This window comes from Sturnira hondurensis, unplaced genomic scaffold (assembly GCF_014824575.4).
Source record: "Sturnira hondurensis isolate 20B ecotype Veracruz unplaced genomic scaffold, ASM1482457v3 Scaffold0022017, whole genome shotgun sequence".
In the NCBI taxonomy this organism is placed as follows: Eukaryota; Metazoa; Chordata; class Mammalia; order Chiroptera; family Phyllostomidae; genus Sturnira; species Sturnira hondurensis.
In genome coordinates, this window is record NW_028094648.1 from 557,119 (window position 1) to 579,015 (window position 21,897).

Here is a 21,897-nt window from a genome sequence, read left to right on the forward strand (position 1 = left end):
CACTATGGAAAAGGGTTACAGATGCATCCAAACTGCATCAAAAACTGTTTTGAGCAGTGGAAAAAATGTCTCCGTAGTTGTATTGCATCAAATGGAGAACACTTTCAAGGTGACTGAAGTTTAAATATGCAATAACAAATACACAATTTTTGATAAATAAATTTGGTTTGGGGGTCCTTCTTCATATATAAAAACAAAGAAAAACATGAGTAGGAACACACATTTTAAATCTACTACATAAAGCAGTAGATAGGTTTAAACACTCCAGCCACCGTCATCCTCTTTTTTTTCATTTTACCACTCCACTCTAACAAATTTCTTGAACAGAAGTCACTCGACCAACACAGCTCTCTGTATGATTCTGAAGATCACTTTTGTGTTAGTTAACTAGCGTTCAGTTCAGATTTCTTAAAGGATCAATTTCATCTGCTCTCCGTGCACTTAGACAAATGAGTAAGAGTGAAAGTACACAAACAGCTTTTAGTTTTCATTAAGTTGAACCAATCCCTTTATCTCATTCACAATTAAATACAACAAAGGGGAAAAAAATAAATGAATCGGCATCTTCAGACCTTGTCTTAAACGTAAAAGGCACAGACTTTTTTTTTTACTTTAAGCTGAAGAAGTTACAGTTTTCATGTGATAAAACTTCACTCAGTGATACAACAAAGTGGTTGATTCTTCAATTTTTCTACTGTAAGATGTGACACACCTAGTTATACATAAAATATCTATCTATACTTAACCAAAGTTAATGGGTTCAGACATTGGCTGTGGATTGTTGTGAGCTTAAGGCAACCCAGACCCTCTGGACGCAGGAGAACTCCTGCCCCTCCCCTAACCACCCGGAAGACTAAATTGGACGCCTTGCCCACAGTAAGATTTATTACCAGAAATAACATTTTTATGACCTACCTATGTGTCAGGGCAAACATCTAATTACTGAACACCTGCTCTTCTTATCACCCTGTAAATTACTGTCTGCCCCTCTTCAGCCTCAGGGCTTTTACCTCATTCCTTGGATAAGAATGTCAGGTGCACCTCATTGCACCTTTCTCTCCCTGCTCATCTCCTGTATTGAGTCTCTGACTCTCTCACACAAGTGGGATCCCCGTATGTATGTATGTAATTAAAGTTGGTTATTTTCTCTTATTGATCTATTTCATGTCGATGTAATTATTAGACCAGCCGAAAGAACCTAGAAGGACAGGAAAAACTTTTCTGCTCCCACAAAAGCAACTCATTTGTAGTGTTCTCACGTAGTTCTCATTTACTTCATACCAACAAATGTGAAGTGTCAACAAAGAGAAGAACAGTCTTGAATTGACCTACTTGACAACTTTATACTAAATAGAATCCTAAATAAGACAAATGCTTAACTACCATGAGAAATCCCATAAAACATTTTCCTGTTTATTTTTGTTTCCTTTTATAGAACAAGGCTCATATTGCTTCTGGTAAGTAATTTTAAACCACTATAAACACATCCTTGAAATAGCTCTGCATTTTTCTGAAACTAAAACATGCGGTTTCTTGATTTAAAATTTGATATTTATCTTTATGAATAATGAGATGGCCAAAGTGGTTCATGAACATTTCTTCCTCTTTCCCCCTGTGGTAGAATCCAACAAGTGTAATTATTACTAAATATTATCACAATGTTGTTTACATTTAGTCACAGATTGGGGTCTGGGTAACTTGACCCATACTAATGAGAGTTTGATGAGAAACAACAATGAAAATCTTTGTCAATAACAACAAAACACAACCTAAAGCTTACTTCTAACTGCATATAAACATAATGACAAATGGAATTCAACTCATTTCATTTACCTTTAAAATAATAATGCAATGCCTCCCCCCAACTCTACCTCTGGGAAACAAAGCTTATTCACTGATAATGATGCATGATCTTTTCTTCCTAGAAGGCTATGGTAATTGTGATTTGTAAAGCTGTTTTCTAAGAGATGCTAGTGTTTCCCCACTGGTACATCATTCACTGACTATAAAAGCTTAGTTACTGCTCAGAATCTGTTCCAGAGTCTTAGCTCTAGCGCTTGATAGCTGCATAACCCTGGACGATGTAACTCATCGTCCCTAAGCCTCAGATAAAGATCTATAATGAGGATAAAGATACATACCATCCCAATTTTTCATAAGAATCAGAAATAACCCATGTGAGGCACCAAACAGTATATTAGGCTTAAAACTGCCGTTCAGTCCGTGGTAACCTTCCTTGTTTTTTATTTTATTTTATTTGCTGACATTTTTAACAATATTTCCTAAATCTTAGATTTCTATTTTTCTCCCTTTATTCAGCCTTACTCCTACAGTTACAATGGGATAGACACTGAGTAAAAGTCATGTTTTAAATTACATGTTTATAAAGGCAAAGATTTTGTGTGACAGAACAAATGGAAATCGCTTACCGATTTCTTTCAATATTAAAAAGTTCAACAGAAGTAAATTTGTTTCATGATAAATGCAGTTATTTAAAAAATGAAATGTTAATAAGTGCTATAATAAGTGCCCATGAATAATATTTTATTCAAGGGAAAATGCTAGCATAAGGAAGACATTTGGGTTTTACATATTTTTGATTTGAAATCAGGGTGCTTCAAGTTCACATAGTCTTCGAAATACACAGTGTCCTGAATCTCACACATTCAAATTTGCTGGGAAAATTAACAAGAGACTATGAAGTTCCATATCCATTCTTTAACACTACCTTCTCTACACTGCAGATCCCACACACACACAAAAGGAACAACTCTAGTGAATTTTACAAAGGAAACACTGCACTTAAATGGTTTCCACTTGGCTCTTCTGACTTTAATGACTGCAAGGTTTCAGTGATTTGCATTACAGATGTCACTCAACAGTGCACACAATAATAGGTTTACACAGTTTACTAGGAACCAGTCATAGAATCTTTTTCTCAGTTATCATAGAATTTTGGAGTTTTAATGTGATACATAGTTTTTCTAGTTTAGAAAATGAAGAGATTAAATCACTTAACTTATGTGAAACATAGAAAAAGAATAAACTCAAAGTGAGGTGAGAAAACTTGGCAGTAGTCTCCCCGCCCCCTCTTATCTACAGTTCCGCTTCCGTATTTTCAGTTATTTTTAGTTAACCAGTCTCAAATATTACATGGAAAATTCAAGAAGTAAATTATTCAAATGTTTTACGTTGTGTGCTGTTCTGCGTCGCATGATGAGGACTTGTGCCATCCCACAAAGTCCCACCCTGGAACTGCGGAAGGGTAGGTCCAAGTCACCCCTCAGCCACTTACTAGCTCTCTAGGTTTTCAGACTAACTGTCCTAGGATCACAGTGCTCTTGTCCAAGTAACCGCTATTGTGCTTACTAATGGCCACGACACACAAGGGCAGTGAGTGGTGCTGGAGATGCCAAAGAGAAGCCATAAATGCTTCTTTTAAGTGAAAAGGTGAAAGTTTTCAACTTAAAAGAAAAATGAATTTCATCCTGATGTTGCCAAGATCTGTGGTCACAAAGAATCGTCTGTCTGTGGAGTTGCCTATTTATAAATTAAATGTGATTATAGGCATGTGTGGATAAGAAAAAAAATATAGCACACATAAAAATCAGTACTGTCTGAAGCTTCAGACGTCCACTGGGAGTCCCAGAACATGTCTCCAGAGGGGCAGCGTGGAGGGACTGCTGCGGGGCATTTTCCTTTAGATTAGATATCCTTCAGTTTCTGCAAATGAACCTAATTATTGTTCCCAAATTCCCAGCTGTTTAATGGATCTGATTTAATAATAGTTCTAATTATACCCAAGAGGAAAAAGAGAGCTGCTTACATTTTAGAATTATTTTATTCCTACTGAACTGAAAGCAATTTACATTTTTGTTGCTCTATAGCTTAAAATAGGTGCCATGTCTCAAAATTTTCTATGAAATTCGGCAAACATTTATTCAATAATTAGTGTTCAAAGTAAGATTTGTAAACACCATTATTTATAGTCTTTTGATTGTGATGGTATACACCCTGAATAAATTATAATTAGGCCATGGACTTCTCGGATGTTGCTATTATAAATTTATACATTACTGTTTATAAATTTATAAATTACTATTTTCTACCATGTGTTATTTCATTAAAATTTAAAAAATTACTCTCATTAACATTTTCTTTTCTATACAAAGATTCAAAATACTTTAAAGTATATTTTCCTGAATTTGCTTTGTTCCTTAGCAGAGGTTAAGCCCAATTTCAGTGAGTAAGATAACTGCATCTAGTATAAATAGGGCTGGAAAGAAAAAGGCAATGTGTTCACCTTTGCACATTTTTAAAAATGTAGTAGAACCATGTGCCCTTGCAAGAATCATGCTAATTATTTTGCATAAAAATCCAGTGTGGCCCATCTTTTTCCTGCCACGTATGCAATATGCTATATCTTATTTTCAAGTCAGACTTGGCATAACCAGCAAAAATAAAGTGAATTTGAGGATAAAGATAAAAATAAATGTATATTTTTCTTCTTATTTTCAGATAGTGATGGTTCTTACTGGTTTTTATTTTGCCCACAAAAATACTCACGATCTTGCCTGCTGGGTACCACAGATAAATATGTGGCTCTGCATGAACCTGATGGTCAGAAAGGTGAGAAATACAATGATTCTGAACTAATCAAGAGATTCTAAAGCCAGGTTTTCCAGTAAGGTCCAAATGATCAAGCTAGATTTTTTTATGTGACAAATCCGATGAAGATGTGAGAAAAATATGCATGCGATAACAGGAAAGGGAGGGTAAATGACCAGAGGTCCCTGCCAAGGACCAGTTTGGTGGTTTAGAACAGGCACTGAGGTCTAGTCAGCTATCTAGTGTTTGAACTTCTCTGTGAAGCCTCCTCGGCAGGTTTTGGAATTTGTCGCCAGCCAACTGGGCCTTGCTGCCAGCTCCCCTTGGATTCTGGCTGCACTTGCCCAGGGATTCAGCTCTGTAGAAGGCAGCAGTCTTGATCAGTTCCCTGGGGAGCCTGCATGCCTGGAGCATCCCAGCCAGAATCATTCTGAGTCACCTTAGGATGAGTTCTCACCAAATAAACCTTGATTTTATTTATATTCATCATTAAAAGATTACCTACTAAAACAAGAGCACCTTAATGGGCCTTCCTGTCATTCAAGTCAATGAGGCATTCTATATGCTAGTGTGTCTACTGACCACTGGTGTCGACACAGAGAAGAAATCAGAGGCAGCTCTGTCTACATGCCAATTACACATGTATCCATGTAGTGAGACTTTGCAGTTAGATTCTTTAGCAGTATCAGAGCTTTTTAAAATTCTTTAGGATATTGGGAATAACTCCCTGTTGTCTCCACCTATCATCTAGGCCTTATTTCTCCTTGATGACATTTTTTAGTTGTGTAAAAGTATATAAAACATCCCCTCCAAAATGCATGGTTTATTTAAGTTTACAACTCCAGTGAAAAAGTTAATAATCCGCCACTGTGTTTCCAGTGTGAGCAATACCATGCACCACACTGAGAGGGAAAACTGGGTGGAAGCCTGCAGGCCCATAACACTATGATATCTGCACTGCTGTCTTGTTAGTAGCTCCAGCCTTTCCAATGGTAAGACAATCCTAATATGGTGTTGGTACTAATGTAGATGCATCCTCACACCATCCAACTCTGTTATCAGCTTATTTAATATTTTCTTGTCTGCATTGTTCAGGTTCCTCCCCCCCAATCTGGAAGGGCTAACATTTTATTGACTGCAAAACTGTCTTTGAAATTTCTTTTCCAAAGATTGGTCCCACCATCGCCCCAGTCCTAAGGACCTCATTAGTCAGCAGCTGAGATAACTCTGAAAGGAACTTTTCCAGATAGTTAATTTGATCGGGAAGCTTCCCAATAACTGAAGCTTTCTCTAATAGTAACCTTGAAAACAGACACAGTGAGACTCTGACTGTATGTTTCTAACCCCAAACAAAAGGGCCAGAAGGTCCTGAAGGGCCATTGCGGAACATTAGTTTTGAAGCGCTCCGGCTCTTCTGCATTTCCCTCAGGTCCTCTCTCCCAAACCTAAGCTTCTTTTTCTTTTCCCCATCTCTCTGGTGGGTATCTTGTTGATAGTGATACAGATGAATATAAACGTGTTTATGTTGTCCAGTGGAGACACATCATTTTATTAGTATTATTGAACAAAAATACATAAAATGAAATTTACTTTCTTCAAGTTTTAAACGTGCACTAAAGCATTGTTGACTACATGCACACTGCTGTACAACAGATCTCTAGGGAGTTCAGTTCCGTTTTCTCCCCAAGAGCATTGTCACTTTACTGAGATCAAATTTAAGTTCTATTTTAAAGGAAACTAAGGAACTGCANTCCCAAACCTAAGCTTCTTTTTCTTTTCCCCATCTCTCTGGTGGGTATCTTGTTGATAGTGATACGGATGAATATAAACGTGTTTATGTTGTCCAGTGGAGATACATCATTTTATTATTATTATTGAACAAAAATACATAAAATGAAATTTACTTTCTTCAAGTTTTAAACGTGCACTAAAGCATTGTTGACTACATGCACACTGCTGTACAACAGATCTCTAGGGAGTTCAGTTCCGTTTTCTCCCCAAGAGCATTGTCACTTTACTGAGATCAAATTTAAGTTCTATTTTAAAGGAAACTAAGGAACTGCATTATGACTGCAAAAAGATATGTCTATTAACACATGAAATTTTATATCACATGTAATTTACATTTGCCCTCTTTTAAAATTTCATAAATATAAACACAATATCTTGTATTCTAAATTCCCAAAAGGGGATGTCAAGTTAATTCCATGTGTTTACAAAAGGGACCAGAATTAGGAGTAGGAAGTTTATCTTCAAAGTGACATGGATGGACCATTCATTTGTATGGCCACTAATTCCATAGGGCAACTGGTCATAAATTAAGTGCCTGACATTCAGTAATAGATGATTATATCTGACATAATGAAGTTTAATGGAAGGTTCCCGCACTGCCTGACTATTAAGTGCCCATTTATTGTCCCTGCACCAGGTGTGATGGTGATAGGCTATACAAATCACCCAGAAGAAATGTCAAAATAGGCTCCTTTGCTGATAAAGCACCAAGCATGTTTATTAATAGAGCAGCTTGTCTTAGAACTGGCCCATCTGCTCACTTAAAACAAGTATTTTTCCTATAAATATGTTAAAGTTAAGGACATGACCACGAGTAATGGTTTTAGAGTAACAGGAATGGATAAGGAAGAAGAGAAAAAGGGGAAGAATTAGAGCTTCAATAAAATAGTATGCTCTTTCCTCCACCTTAGATAGGTTTAACAGTGGACAAGGGATTTGCTTTAAATCGGCGTAGCAAGGGCGCAGTCCTTCAGAAAAGGCCCAGGCTCCGACAGTTGCTGGTGCCACATGGAAGGTGGCAATTTTCACCAATGTTCTCAAAGTACACATTTCAGTAAAGTGCACCATGAGGTACTCAATGAAGAGATTCTCCTGAGTAACAGTTCATAGGCATTTAAACTCATCCCAAAACATTTCTAGCAGGGTAGATTTTATAAAGAAAGATAATACCACAGACTTTTCTGGGGGGAAGATTTTAAAACTGAGGATGTGCTTCTTAAAACCCATTTCCTATAAGACACCAACATTACATTTTTATATAACAGGGGGAACAACAGAAGCAACACTTAAATGCTTGCTTCTTTGTACCCTCCTTTTTTCCCTTTAAGAAATCAGAAATGCAAGGCTAACACATTTTCCAGCTGGTATTCCGTGCTTTTACAGTTTCATGCACAGGCAGGGCAGCCAGCAGCTCTGTGCTCTGTCTCCAAGAATGATTTTCTCTAACAAACAAGTATGCCCCGAGATGCCCTTCTCAAATGAACATACGCATTTGAGATGAAGAAGTAAAATTGTTCAAAAGAGTGGAGCAAAGGAAAGGCATGGGCCACTTGGTAACCTGAGGTGGTTTTCCCTCTATGGCCATGGCTTTATTTATTCATTCATTAACACTGAAATAAAATCTGGCAGGCATGCCTTTCAGGTTCCAGACAAGAACTTCATCAAACTCACTATCACATAAATCCACTAGTCATACTTTTCTAAATAAATTACATCTTGAAGTAACTATCTGGTAACAAAAGGGCTGATTCAATTACCTGCAAAAAGCTAGAGGCCTCGGATACCCCTGAAATTATTTTTTTATATCTCTGATAAACTAAAAGAAAGCAATTTCCAGTCATATTTTAAGTTATTTTATTTCCAAAGAATTAATAATGGATAATTTTTAGTTTGAACATGAAAGTACTCATCTTCCAGAACAGTACCAGTATCTATCCAAATTGATGCAAATTAGAAATCAAGGAATTATCTTTTTTTTCTTTCTCAACATATCCAACCAATCAACAAGATTTTTTCTGTTTTATCTGTAGTACCTAAGACACCCTGTCTTCTTTATTCCCATTGTTGATGTCTTTTAATTTACACTCTCAAGAACCAGTTCTTGAACTAACCTACTAATTCTCTCTGCTCTCAATCCATCCCAAACACTGGAGTCAGTGGAGGTTTCTATGCAGGAGTTATATTAACGCCTTCTGTGCCTGAAGTCCTCTGTGGTTTCCCAATGTCTACAGGATACTCAGAATTGCTGGGCTTAGTACACAAGGATCTGTTATGACCTCAGCTACAAATCCTTTAGTCAGTTTCTTCCTTCCTAGTTCACACCATGCCAGAATGGACACTGAAGCCCTGACCAGTTCCAGAGGGGGGGGCAGACTAACCTGACCAATAAAGTAACGGCCTTCCAATCACCATCTGGGTCTACAACAATTCCTGTTTTAACAGGATCAAACTCAGTGTGCCTAGAATTTTCATCCTTAAGGACTCAGCAGAAACAGTCTTTTCCCTGGTTATCTGCAAGCAGCCAGTACCCTTCCTTCCTGCAGGGACTGTACCTCTAAGGCACGAACTGGAATCCAGGCATGTGTTCCCTCAGATCTTGCTTCTAAAGGGCTTAGCATCCAGCCCCACAGCTATCTGAATTTTACCTGTTTCCAAATTCTCCTGCTGCTTCTGGAGCAGAGACGAGAAGTCACACTCAATGACAGGGCAGTAAGGTGGAAAATGGAGGGGAAAGAAGGAAAGTGAATCTTCAGAGAATTTAACTGGTTAAGAGGGAAAGAATTCCCTCCTGTGTAGGTGAAATTTTAAAGAAAAACCACACCAATATGATGGAATTTACCTCTTTCTAAGCCATTCTCCATTCCCCATGTAGCTAGAGGCATCTTTTAAAAATTGAAATCAGATTATGTATTACTCTGTAAAAACCCTTCAGGGAGCCTCACAGCTCTTAAAACCCCAACTGCTTTTGTGGCCCACAGGCTCACAAAGATTCTCTGCTTGACCAAACTTCAATTAGGCTCCTGAACCTTCTCCTAGGCCCATCTGTGCAGTTCCTTATAAATCCAGTTTTAGCATGACTCTCCCTAAGGCAGTTTAACCAGAACCCCCCCCCCCCATATCTGATTGCCCTCCTTACATGATCTCACTCCTCATTCCCTACCACCCTTTGGTGGTATCTGACCACCCTGCCCTGTCTTCAGCTAAAATCCCATCAAATGCTTCCAGAATCCACTTCACTCCTGATTTTAGTAATTTTCTATCCAGTGACACCACCCCTGCCCCCCCCACACTAAAATCCTTGGCTATAAATTCCCATTGGTCTATGCTATATTCAGAGCTGATGCCCATCCTATTCTACAGTCTCTTTGGGAAAAACAAAACAAAACAAAACAAAACTGTTTTTAATACTGTCTAGCTCTTTTTTTTTTTTTCCTTTAAAAAGGCTCTATATAATCTGAGTCCTGCCTAAATACTCTGACTATATCCCTAGTACCCACCCACATGCACTACGGTCTGGAAATTATCATGTCCATCTATTTGTTTATTTTTATTTTTGTTGATTTATAGTTTATTTCCTCTGTCTGGAGTGCTGCTTCATGTGAATGTAAGTCTAGACAGACTTGCAAACTGCTCAAGTCCATCAAGGCTGACACATAACAGGCCCTGATCATTATTTGCTTAGTGAATACACACATTGACACTTTTGTACTTGGGGACCTTTGATTACTCTAGCCTTCAAATTTACACTTGACCAACTCACTCTTATCTTCATAGTTCAGTTCACTAACCATCTCTCTTGAGTGGTTTTCCTTGATATATATCTTTATATATATATACCTAAACCTTAACTTATTCATAATCTTGATTGTTTAATCCACAACTAATCTATTGGTTAGCTCCCTCCCGGACAAGGCAAAGTCCATGAGGGCAAACGTCTTTTCTCTCTTGTAATTCACTATATTTCCAGTACCCTGCAGAGTGCATGACACATAGTAGTAACTCACTATAGTATAGTCACATGATAATTAATTTGACTTGCATTAAACTATATACATTAAAAAACTTGTGGGGGAGATTTCATTTTCCATTTTACTCAATGAACTTATGGCTGGGGCTGTAGAGATAAGGTTCTCTTAGTTTTATGCCTCCCTACACCACTCATCACATAAGTATCCCTGCACCCATGAGAGATTTGGGATTTTTGTGTGTCCACATTTTCTGATATTATGAAATAACTCACTGCTGGAAATATCATATATTATGGACAATTCAGAGGACTTTTTCAAGTTGGGGTTTGTTTTTTTGCATTTTTCAGCCTTTTCCACTAGCCTCAAAGTCTAAACCATGCCTGAGATGCAACTGCATAGAAAATATTAATTGAATACCGAATGAAAGTTCACCTTTTAGGAGAGCATGGAGAAAAGCCGCTGTACAGTTTTACTGTCTGGTGCACGCTTGAAATTTTAAATGTAGAGACATTCACAGAGAGTATGGTTATTTTTCATATAAAACTGTATTATAATGAAACCAGTAGGATTTAATGAGGATCAAAACATGGCAAACTCTCTTGAGAACTTATTTTCTTGATCTTAATGTGCAATGAAGAGTCTTAAACTAGAGCAATGAAGTGTTGCTACTAAATTATATTAAATAATATTTGTAAAGAATTTGATAGGGTTTGGAGTGCTTTCACATGTCATATGATATCTAATATTTAACAATCCTGGGGAAGAGGTGGTTGTTCTGGCTGTGAGATTTGTCCATGATCATACAGTTAACACACTGCAGTTATCGGGTTTAAGTGTAAATATTACTATTCAAGTTTCACACTGCCATGTAACTCCACCCAGAAGAATGTGATGCCAAGCACAAGAGGGACACCTGCTCCCATGAGGGAAATTGGGTTTTGTTGGACTCTTAAGATCTGAAAACAATTGCTATATTCAGGCTTGTAACAAACAAAGAGAACAGTTCAATTATTGAGAAGGTGAAGTAGTTTTTAGTGTGAAGCCAATGCTGTTTGGGGTGTTATAGGACGGATGATAACCAAAGTCAGCACTTCCCCTACAGAAGCATATACCTTTGCACAGTTGAGGACACAAGCCCTTCATCCTTCAAGTGGTGATATGAAGGTGGATGTTGCATTTGCAACAGTACCAACCCTTGCTGTGCAGGTATAAAAATGCATCCATAGAAAAAAGACTTTTAGCTAATCTCAGACAGTTGAATCCAAGAGGAAATGATATTAAAAAATAAATTTATCAGATATAATTTTTATAATAACCTATATTCTAAATCTATTGTTCAATAAGAATAGCATATTAAAGAATATACTTCTAAATGATGTGCATGCCTGTGCATATGTGTACACCAAGGAATTGGAACCTTGCAGCTGTGAGTATTCGACAGGTAGATGTGAGGGTAATGGTTATTTGGAAGTCAAGGTCAGTTTCTTCTTCACCCCATCCCAGGCTTTGGTGGTGGCAGAAAAAGTGGCAGCAGTCAACAGAACCATTCACCAACTGTCTCTCTGTTCTATACAGTAAGGTCATTAATTTTTCATATACATGTAAAAATTATTTTCTGGTAATTACATAAATATTACCACATTGGGGAGAAACTTAAAAAATAGAACATTTCATCCCAAATAAAACATAACATTTAAGTACACTGATATATAAAATACTATCAGAATGGCTGACTTCTTTTTCTACAGTATGATTTTACTGTCTTTGGAGACAAACAGTAAGACATCCTATGAAAACAGTAAAAGATAACAGAGCAGCAGTAGAATAAAGACTTTGTGTTTTATAAAAGAAGACATAGACACACCAAAAATTTTTTTGCCACTTGGAAATAAATAACATTAGATGTTTAAACTCTTCGTGTCAATTGTGTTATTGAGATGGATAATAAAGATGGTAAGTGATTTTCTTATACTATACTATGGATAGTCAGATTGCTCCCATCCATGGCTGATAATATGTTTCATTACTAATTACTTTCTTCAGTATGGAGTTTTGGAAACTAAGTCAAAGTTCCTTTTGTATAGCTGAAAACTGCCATAGAAGGTTTTTATACATGCCTGAGTCTGAATCCTGTTGAATCTGGTTCTAATATTAAATACTTGTCTGATCGTTATGAAGATAAAAAACAAAAAACAAAACCCCAAAAAACTCTGTCTTAGTTTTTCCTCCATCATTAAATTACTATAATAAACCTAATTTCTTCATGCAATTGGCAAATCATTGAAATAATAATCCATGTCAAGTGTTTAAGTGGAGTTGTATAGATGTTAAATATTAATATATAGCATTCATAGCAAGTCCACTGAAAATGGTGGTATCTATTAAAATGTGCTGAAGAATATTATGATAGGCTGTCTTTGGGAACTGGGAGAGAAGGGGTCCTATATAGGTAATTTTTAGTTTGAACGTATGATTTTAAGTTAATTTGCTAAATAAATGTTAACTATTATTATTACTGACTGGCAATATCTCAATGTGAAAAGTTCTGACATTTAGAAACACAAAATATTTTCTCTTTGAACAAGACAAAGTAGTTTTTATTGTGAATGAAAATAAAGACTAACAGACCAAAAGGAGTATGTCCTGGAACCTAGAGTAACAATATTAGGAGTGGGACAGGGAGCTGGGAAGGGAGGATATGTGAATTTCAGAGAGCAGAACCCTGAATAGCTGCGTAGAGACATCCTAATTCCCATGACCTCCCTTCGCCTTCAGCAACAGTCCCATGGGGAAACCATCATATTCAAGTCAAGGATCATTCTCATGGGGTCTGCCATCTGCCACGTCGATTCTGAAGGATGACTTTCAAATCACAATGCTATGGAGTCTGCATTTAACGTCCTTGGAACACTAAGAATATCATTCCATGAGCCAATAAGGAAGTAGAACTCAAATCTGATCTCTATTCACTCAGGCTTATGGAGAGACTGCCAAGATATGTTGACTAAGAACCTAATGTAAAAAACTACCAGATCACACTACTTCCTAGAATAATTATTTTCAATATATGAGGAGTATGCCAAGTTATTTCAAAAGACAAATGTTGGCGCTTAAGCAATAACAATACATATTTGAAAGTATAATTTAGAAAACCCTTACACTTACTCCTAACAATACTGAATAACATGTTCATTTTACTGTTAAATTTATATCTAAGTTCACTTAAATTCAACCCAATTTCAATGATTACTTCATATTACCACAATAGTATGTTTGATGCTAGAAATACAAGCTATACTCACTTCTTCTATCTTGTAGTTATTCACAGTATACTTTAAACACAGCAAAAATGCTTGGCATTTATCAATGTAGGAAACTAGTGTTTATTTAACATGGTTAAAAAACTCTTCTATATGCAGGGTGTGGTTTTTTTTTATGCCTTTGAGTTAAGAGTGGCTAAAGCCAGGGAATTATATTCTACCATATAATGTCTGCTAACCAGATAAGTTATTGAGGCAGAGAAACACCACTATGAATATTAAAGAACAGGCTTGGAAACTCCTCAATAAGAATGCCAGATGTCTTGTTCCTATTTTATCTTAATCAATTTCAAATGTTTTTACATTTTGCTAGATAATGTCATGTGTTAATACCTCTAATTTGTGATGCTAAATCTTTGGTTATAGCCTATTTTTAATATAGATGCAGCAGGAAGGACCATCTGTTTATTTTAAATGTAAAAAAAAATATTTTCAGCGTGTGGACTTGCTGAACGTAATTCAGTTTGCACATGGAACTTAATGCCTGGCATTATTCTAGCTCGCTGATTATGTGCTAACTAAACAATGTTTGTATTACTCAGTTATTATATAAAAAAGTAAAAACATAGATGTAGTTTTTCAAATGCCTCCAAATATTTTCAATTTTTCCATGAGTATAAATGGTAACTATCAACAATTACCAAATGCATAAATTATATTTAGTATCAGGCTTCTGATTAATTATAAGACCCTACTTAAGAAAAATTATACAGATATCATCCAGATTAAAACAATGCTGTACTCACCAGCTTTACTACTAGCGGTTTACCACTTTGGAAGGTGAAGTGTATCTGGTAACTGTCAATTTTTTTATGTAGCAGAACATAAAGATATCATCTTAGTAATAAAGATGGAGAATGCTTTTCAGAAGTTCCTCTTTTTTTGATTATTAAAAGGAATTTTTCTGACTTGAATTGCTGGTTATGTGATAAAGAATAACTGGGTTCGGTTCTATAATTGGTTGCTAAGATTGTCACCAAATTCTATAGGAAAGCAAAGAAACAACACAAGGCCAAAAACAACATAACAAAGCTGCAACGGAAGGGGAAGCCCCAACTATGTATTTGGTTGTCAAATAATGTCATCATCTCTTTAGGATTCTGAGTCAGCTTCCAACACACAGTCTTGCCCAGCTACCTTCAGTGAGTGATTCTGACTGTAAATAGACACAATTCTGGAGTTTTCCAGGTGAATAGCTGGGAGGCAAAACAAAGGTGGGGGAAGAAAGGAGCGTTGATGAGGGAGGACACAGACCTTCGGAACTGCAGTACTTAATGAGCCCTCCCCAGAACTCCATTGTGCTTACTTACAAATCCACTACATAACTATCGAAGTGGTCTTTCACTTCTAATTATAATATATAAAATTGGGAAATACATCTGAAAAGCATATAGGACTTATTTGCATATGGAAATATATAATCAATCCCATTAAATTAATAACAAAATTGTAACAAGTTATTTTCATAATGAAAGGGTTTGAAAATAATAGTGCTTATAGATAAAGCTAGTTTTTTAAAGTCCTAATTATTGAGACTTATGGCAAGAAGAATTACTATAATGGTGAATGCTGATTCAGGATCTTTTATAAAGTAGTTTATAGTGAGGGCTGTTTTTCTATTTATAGTGGCAGCTCTGGTTAATTACCTTGTAATGTATTGTGACATTAATGCACTAGTAAACTATTGGAATTTACACCCCCATTCAGTAATAAAATCTGTAAATTGAAGAAAACATATAAAGTCACCATAGACATAAATTATGGGACCAAACGCCATGTAGGATCACACTGGAATTAAAGAACAGAATCTCTCAAATTTACTCATCAGTGGGTAAGAGCCACTGAATGGATGTATTTTGGCTGCTTTGAAATGCTGATTACAACATTTTATTCCAGGCTACTTGGTAACAGTACAACATTTTCCATATGGTTACCAAAAGCTTGTTGGCCACAGCTAAAGTGCATAATTCCAAAGGAAAATATACTGTGACAAACAAATATATTAATTTCCCAAAATATTTCCCTAAACAATGAGCAAACCTGAAAAAAATCAAGAAAATTGAAAGGAGGTAGAATTGTGAAACGTGAATTAAAACCAAAATGTTTCATATGCGACATAGAACTGAAAGGGGCAAAAGAAAAAGAAATAAAATACTTATATCTATATATATGTATATTTTTAAGCAATTATATATTTATTTTTCAAGATAGGGCTTTAAAACACAATTTCAATGTTACCAATAATTAGATCATTGTCTCAAATACTCAAAAAACAATCACTATTAAAAAAAATGCTAGGTAATCCAAAATACTTCAGATGAGAACAGAATGGTAAAATACCTGAAGCAATATAATGTGTTATTGTATGTTAAATAGTTGATAATTTCTATTTCAAAGTTCTGTTTGCTGATATTTATAACTATATTAATACACTTAAATTTTTTGGCTAACTTGATAAATATCAAAAAATTAAGTATGGTTTCCCTGTAAAAAGCAGTCAAGACTGTAAAATATACAAGAATTAATTCATAAAGCAATAATTCCCAGAACATTAACAAACATGTGACAAGAAACAAAATACAAACAGCTACAGGTCAATGTGGGAGAGGGAACATCTAGCTGTACCTTTTATATTTAAAATTACAGCAAAAAAATAGAAAAAAAAAGCTAAAATGAGTAGTTAATGTTAGTTTTCAGGCACTTTAGAGGATATTGCTATATAAACTTATAAAAAGTTATTGGAGGTAAAATTCCAAATTATTTAAAGAAACTAATTTATCTTATTGTATTAATTCAAATAAAAACCTATAATATACATGAAAGGTGATCTCTCTCCTCTGTCTCTGTATAAATAGATTTATAGCTAGATATAGATATAGATAGACATAGATAAAGATATATAGATATAGTCTGTCCAGAAAAAAGCCCAGCACTGTTAATATAATGAGAAGAGTTTCCATGCAACATCAATGTAACCTAGCAGCCAAGGAGAGTAGACTAGAATGCACATGCATGAACAATGATGACTTCACTGTACTAGTCAGTGAGGGCAGTAGATGCTGTTGAGTGGGCATGTGTACTGTGTGGGCATAGCATTCAAAATAACTGAGTGAGTAGAGCAATGAATCTGCATTAAATTTTGCATTAAGCTTGAACATTTCTTCATGGAAACTATTTGGATGATTCAGAAGGTCATAGCTATGGGCAGCTGGTGATCAGCAGCTTCATCATGACACTGTGCCCACCCATGCATCACCTCTCGTGCTAAGTTTCTTGGCAAAATATCAAATCATCCAGGTAATTCTGCCTTACTACAACCCAGATTTGACACCCTGTGACTTCTGGCTTTTTCCAAAACTAAAATCACCTTTGAAAGGGAAGAGATTTCAGACTGTCAGTGAGATTCAGGAAAATATTATGGAGCAGCTGATGGTGACTGGGAAAACTGTGTGAGGTCCCAAGGTGCCTACTTTGAAGGGGACTGAGGCATCACTGTCCTATGTAAAAATGCATACAATGTTCCTTATACATTCTCTCTTCTTCAATAAATGTCTCTTTTTTTCATATTATATGGCTGGATAACTTCTAGATAGACTAATATTTTTAAAATATTTTATTTATTTTTAGGCAAAGTGGAAGGGAGGGAAAAAGGTAGGGAGAGAAACATCAATGTGTGGTTGCCTCTCACATGACCCCTGCTGGGGGCCTAGCCTGAAACCCAGGTAGGTGCCCTGAATGGGAATTGAACTGGCGACCCTTTGGTTCACAAGCTGGCACTCAATCCACTGAGTCACACCAACAGGAGCATAATATTATTGATATAGATATACATAAATAGATATACAGTATAGTTTATTTATAGCATTTATAGCATGTAAATTCCAATAACAGTTTACAGTATAATTTAAAATAGTAAATAAAGATAATGGGTGATAGTTGAAAGTTGAAAGGGAGTACTCGTGTTTCCAAGGTAATGGTATTATGCCCTATCTATCCCATTCTCAACATTATTTTAGAAGTAAAATACCAGATGTAATAAAAAAGCGCACATTTTTGCAATGTTATTTTGGTGATTTTTACAAACCTCTTGACCTAATTATTATTGTTTTTTTAACTATAGGACTATAGCACATGAGCTAGTGACTATAGCTCTAATACTATTAGTCACTGTGCAGTTTAGGGGGATCTCTGGGCCAGTGTAAGCAGGGAAGTGATATGAGAACTAGAAGGTATCAAGACAATCATTCTAAAGTCGTGCTGGTCTGCTTGGATCCAAAGCCCAATTTCTCTCCATGTTCCTCCCCAGTGAATGCCAAATTACATAGTAATAGCCACATATTATCTAGGGCCCACCAGATGCCAGACTTTATTCTATATTACCCCTAATCTTCACAAAAAGTCACCGTGAAGTTCTTATTTCTATCTTCTGTGTACTAGTTAACTAAAGAAAATTCTAGGATTCCCAAGTTTAAGTGTATTAGCTCTAAATCCTTTCATTTTATCAGTCAATTTTTGTCTTACTTCATTCTCAATTTATTTTATTCTTTATCTGCCTAATTATGGTCGTTTGAAATGGTCCCCAAATCCTCTCTTTCTGTATTCAAGTTCCTTTGGGTTGTGAAATGGAGTCTATTTCTACTCTCTGAAGTCTGGGGTTGGCTGACTTGTTTTGGCCAATGAGACACAGCACACATGACACAAGCAGAGTCCTGGAAAATGTCTGAATGCTGGGACTTTCCTAGGTATTGCTGAAAATCCTGCCACCATGGGACTATGCCTGGGCGAGTCTGTTCGATAATGAGAGCCATATGGTCCTCAGCCCAGATGACATCCAGTCGACCACCACATGTGAGTTCCCTCCCCTGCAAAACCAACCCGCCTGCCAACTGCCAAACATCCAAGTGAGAGCACACGTGACTGGAGCAACTCTGAGAACTACAGCAAATGTTTCTGGTTTAAAGCTGCTAACTTGTAGCGGATTACTACACATCCTATCCGAGACTTTATAGTACTCTTCCCAAACCAATACTGAGATCATGTCTGAAAAACTGAATTACATTAAGGTCACCCACTTGCATAAGTAGCCTTCCATCTTTCACAGGAACAACACACTGCTAAGAATTAACGTATCGAAGACAACACATCAATTTAGAATTCATCTATTCCTCATGGTGAGGGATTATGTCATAAGCATCCAAGCTGTTAATTAATGTAAAAGCCTGAGAGGCATTTCTCTTTCTTTCTCCAGTCTCTTCAAAATATTCCCCAGAGCTGCCATTGCTGACAACACAGTCCTGCTTTTCCAGTCATCCTCTACCAGTCCTACTGAAACAGCCTCCCTCTGCCAGTCTCTCATCATCTATTCTGATGTCACAGGTATTGTCTCATATCAAGAACTGCTAATGCTCTGATGGTGCTATGATGTAACATCCCACTGACTTAGGAAAAGTTTGCAAAAATTAACAGTATTTCATCATTTTCCCCAGGGTAAAATACAAACTCCTTCACATGTGATACAGAGTCCTTCATGAGCGGCCCTATTACACGTTTCCGGTCTTTTCCTTTGGAACTGTTCCCATCTTACTGTGCATTTAGCGTATTTCCTTAAAAATACCACAGCGTTCACATATTTGTGTTATAGTTCATTCTGCTTCCCTCTTCTTAGGATTCTCCTGTTGTCCCCACTCCCTCTTCTCCTTGAAAACTGATGGGTAAGCCTTCAGAACCTAGGTCGTCACCTTTAATTTTAGCCACTTAGAAATGGTAGTATGAGTGCTTTACTATGTACCAAGCACAGGTCAGTGGCTGGAGGAAAAATAATAATGACACCCTCTGCCTTCAAGGACCTTACAAAAGACAAAGGGAAACAAGCACACTGAAAAATAAAATACAATGTCTTACGTGTAAAAACTGAGCCAAGCACAGGGGGCATTTGAGGAACAGAGGCATTCACTTAGCTCCTCCCTAGTAAATAGTCACAAAAGCTTTAACAGAGGACAGACTGACAGCAGTCAGAGGGAAAGGGGGCGGGGCAGTAGGAAAGAAGGTGAAGGGATTAGTCAAAGAACATATATGCAGGACCCAGGGACAGGGACAATGGTTTGGGGATTGACTGCCTGCGGGAGGAGGTGCTGGGTGGAGGGGGACAAAGGGGAAAAAACAGGGACAACATTAATAGCATAAACAATAAAATATAAAGATAATAATAATAACCCTGAAACACTGGTAAAAACTTAATGGCTATAAAAAAAAAGAGAGAGACTCCTGGCAGAAGAAAAAGCATGTATAGAAAACATGCTCATAAAAATCAAACCTAATGGCTTTATTGCATCAAGTAATTAATACTTCTGAAGGTATAAGAAAATATATTACCTTATTTTAACATGAAAAATTAATCTTAGGATATTTGATATCAATAAAATAAAAAGACATGTCTATATCACATGAGCTTTACTATAAAATGTTTGAAAACCACTACATATTTCTTTTTCTTTTTTAAAAGATTTTATTCATTTATCTTTAGAGAGGAAGGGAAGGAAACAGGGAGAGAAATATCAGTGTATGTTTGCCTCTTGTGCATCCCCTGCCGCGAACTGGCCTGCAACCCAGGCATGTGTCCTAACTGGGAATCGAACTGCAATCCCTTAGTTTGCAGGCCCATGCTCAATCCACTGAGCTACACAAGCCAGGGCTCCAATACATATTTATTAAAAGCAGAATGACAAATTCTGTATATAGATTATGTAATTATAAATGTTATTTCAATTTTTATTTTGACCAGTGTCTTGAAAAAATCTTAAACAGGTGGTATCCACTTAAACTACATGATTTCAATTCACACATTTTAAAACTAAATGTTACTAATACTAAAGTAACTCTTTAAGAGAATAATCATAAGATATAAAATATAAATTTGTAAGGAAAATAAATATGTCAATAACTTAGATTAAGCTTTCTTAATTTATAAAAATATAAGAAAATATAAGAAGAAAGTTCCAATAAAAATGTAATGGTGATCTGCTAATCTCTAAATCTAGGTTGGTCTGCAACTGGGCTTCTACTAGTTGAATCTCTATGTGTCCCTAGTGCTTATTTTGCTTTACGAACATTTCTCAGGACCATATTTCACATTTTAGCATAGTTCATAAATGAGACTCATCTGTCATCAGATTTCTTACACACCATTCCCCCTGCTTTTTAAACAGGTTCTACATGGTAAAATACATATTTACAATTATCTTTGACTTAATTGATTGCCTTCATCAAAGAACAGAGTTCCACTTTCCTTAAATTAAGAAGAAAAAAGAAAAACTCACCTCTAATAGGGGGCCTTTCTAGCTCAGAGTCAAGGTGAATTGGTGGAGAGATGTACGATACCTGTCCATGATGTGCCTGTCCTGTGGACCCAAACATAAACATTAGAGACAGAGCCGTTATGTCCTTTTACGGTTTTCTGTTTTATGATTCACATTATTTCTCTCTACACTGAATTAGTAGCCATTATACAGTGTAGACAGGTCTATCCAAACATAGAAACATTGTGTCGTCCAAACATCAACCAATGAAATCAGTCTTTCTTACACAATTCAGTTTTTGTTGGTGGTGTTGTTGTTGTTAAATTATAATTTTATTGTGGAGTAATATTTAAAAATACAATTAAAATGATTTAAGAAAAATGAAATGGAAAAACCAAAACCAAAGACATACAAATTACAAGTCCTAATGTTTAATTGTTAGATTCAACAAATACTAAATACTCTATGAATCTGTGATACATTTTTCTAAACATTCTTTATTCCTTCACTTATTCATTGCAGACTAGCATCTATGTCAAATAACACTTTGAGTAGTACTTGCGTTAATAACTTTACAATCCTAATTAACTTTTAATTTTAGGATATACTTACATTCTTTAATAAAATATTACTTTTGCTTATGACATTTGATGAAGAAAAATAACCAAAATATAAAAAACAAGTAGACGAAGCCATTCTCTCTTGCTTACAATGCATTCTGCAAGCTCACATGTTTGTAATGTACTTTCTGTCTTATGAGCTAAAGTATTAAAGTTGATTGGAAGGATGAGCATCTTATTAAAACAACTGCAATATCAAAACACCCCCAAATTTTTGCTAATGTTCAAAGCAGCTATAGTTTGTATAATGATGATCCAGCAAGCAATTTAGATTTCATAACAAGAAAGCACAAAT

General features: G+C 36.1%; 1 protein-coding gene across 10 annotated transcripts in view; it reads right to left on the reverse strand.

Annotated features, from left to right (window-relative positions):
• Positions 1-21,897, reverse strand: part of ADGRL3 (adhesion G protein-coupled receptor L3) — a 761,742-nt gene that overhangs the window by 203,393 nt on the left and 536,452 nt on the right. For all 10 annotated transcript variants that reach the window (XM_037034108.1, XM_037034105.1, XM_037034109.1 and 7 more), the window contains one exon: positions 21,004-21,084. In XM_037034108.1, the coding sequence (XP_036890003.1) occupies positions 21,004-21,084 (81 nt within the window). The remainder of the gene's footprint in view (positions 1-21,003; positions 21,085-21,897) is intronic.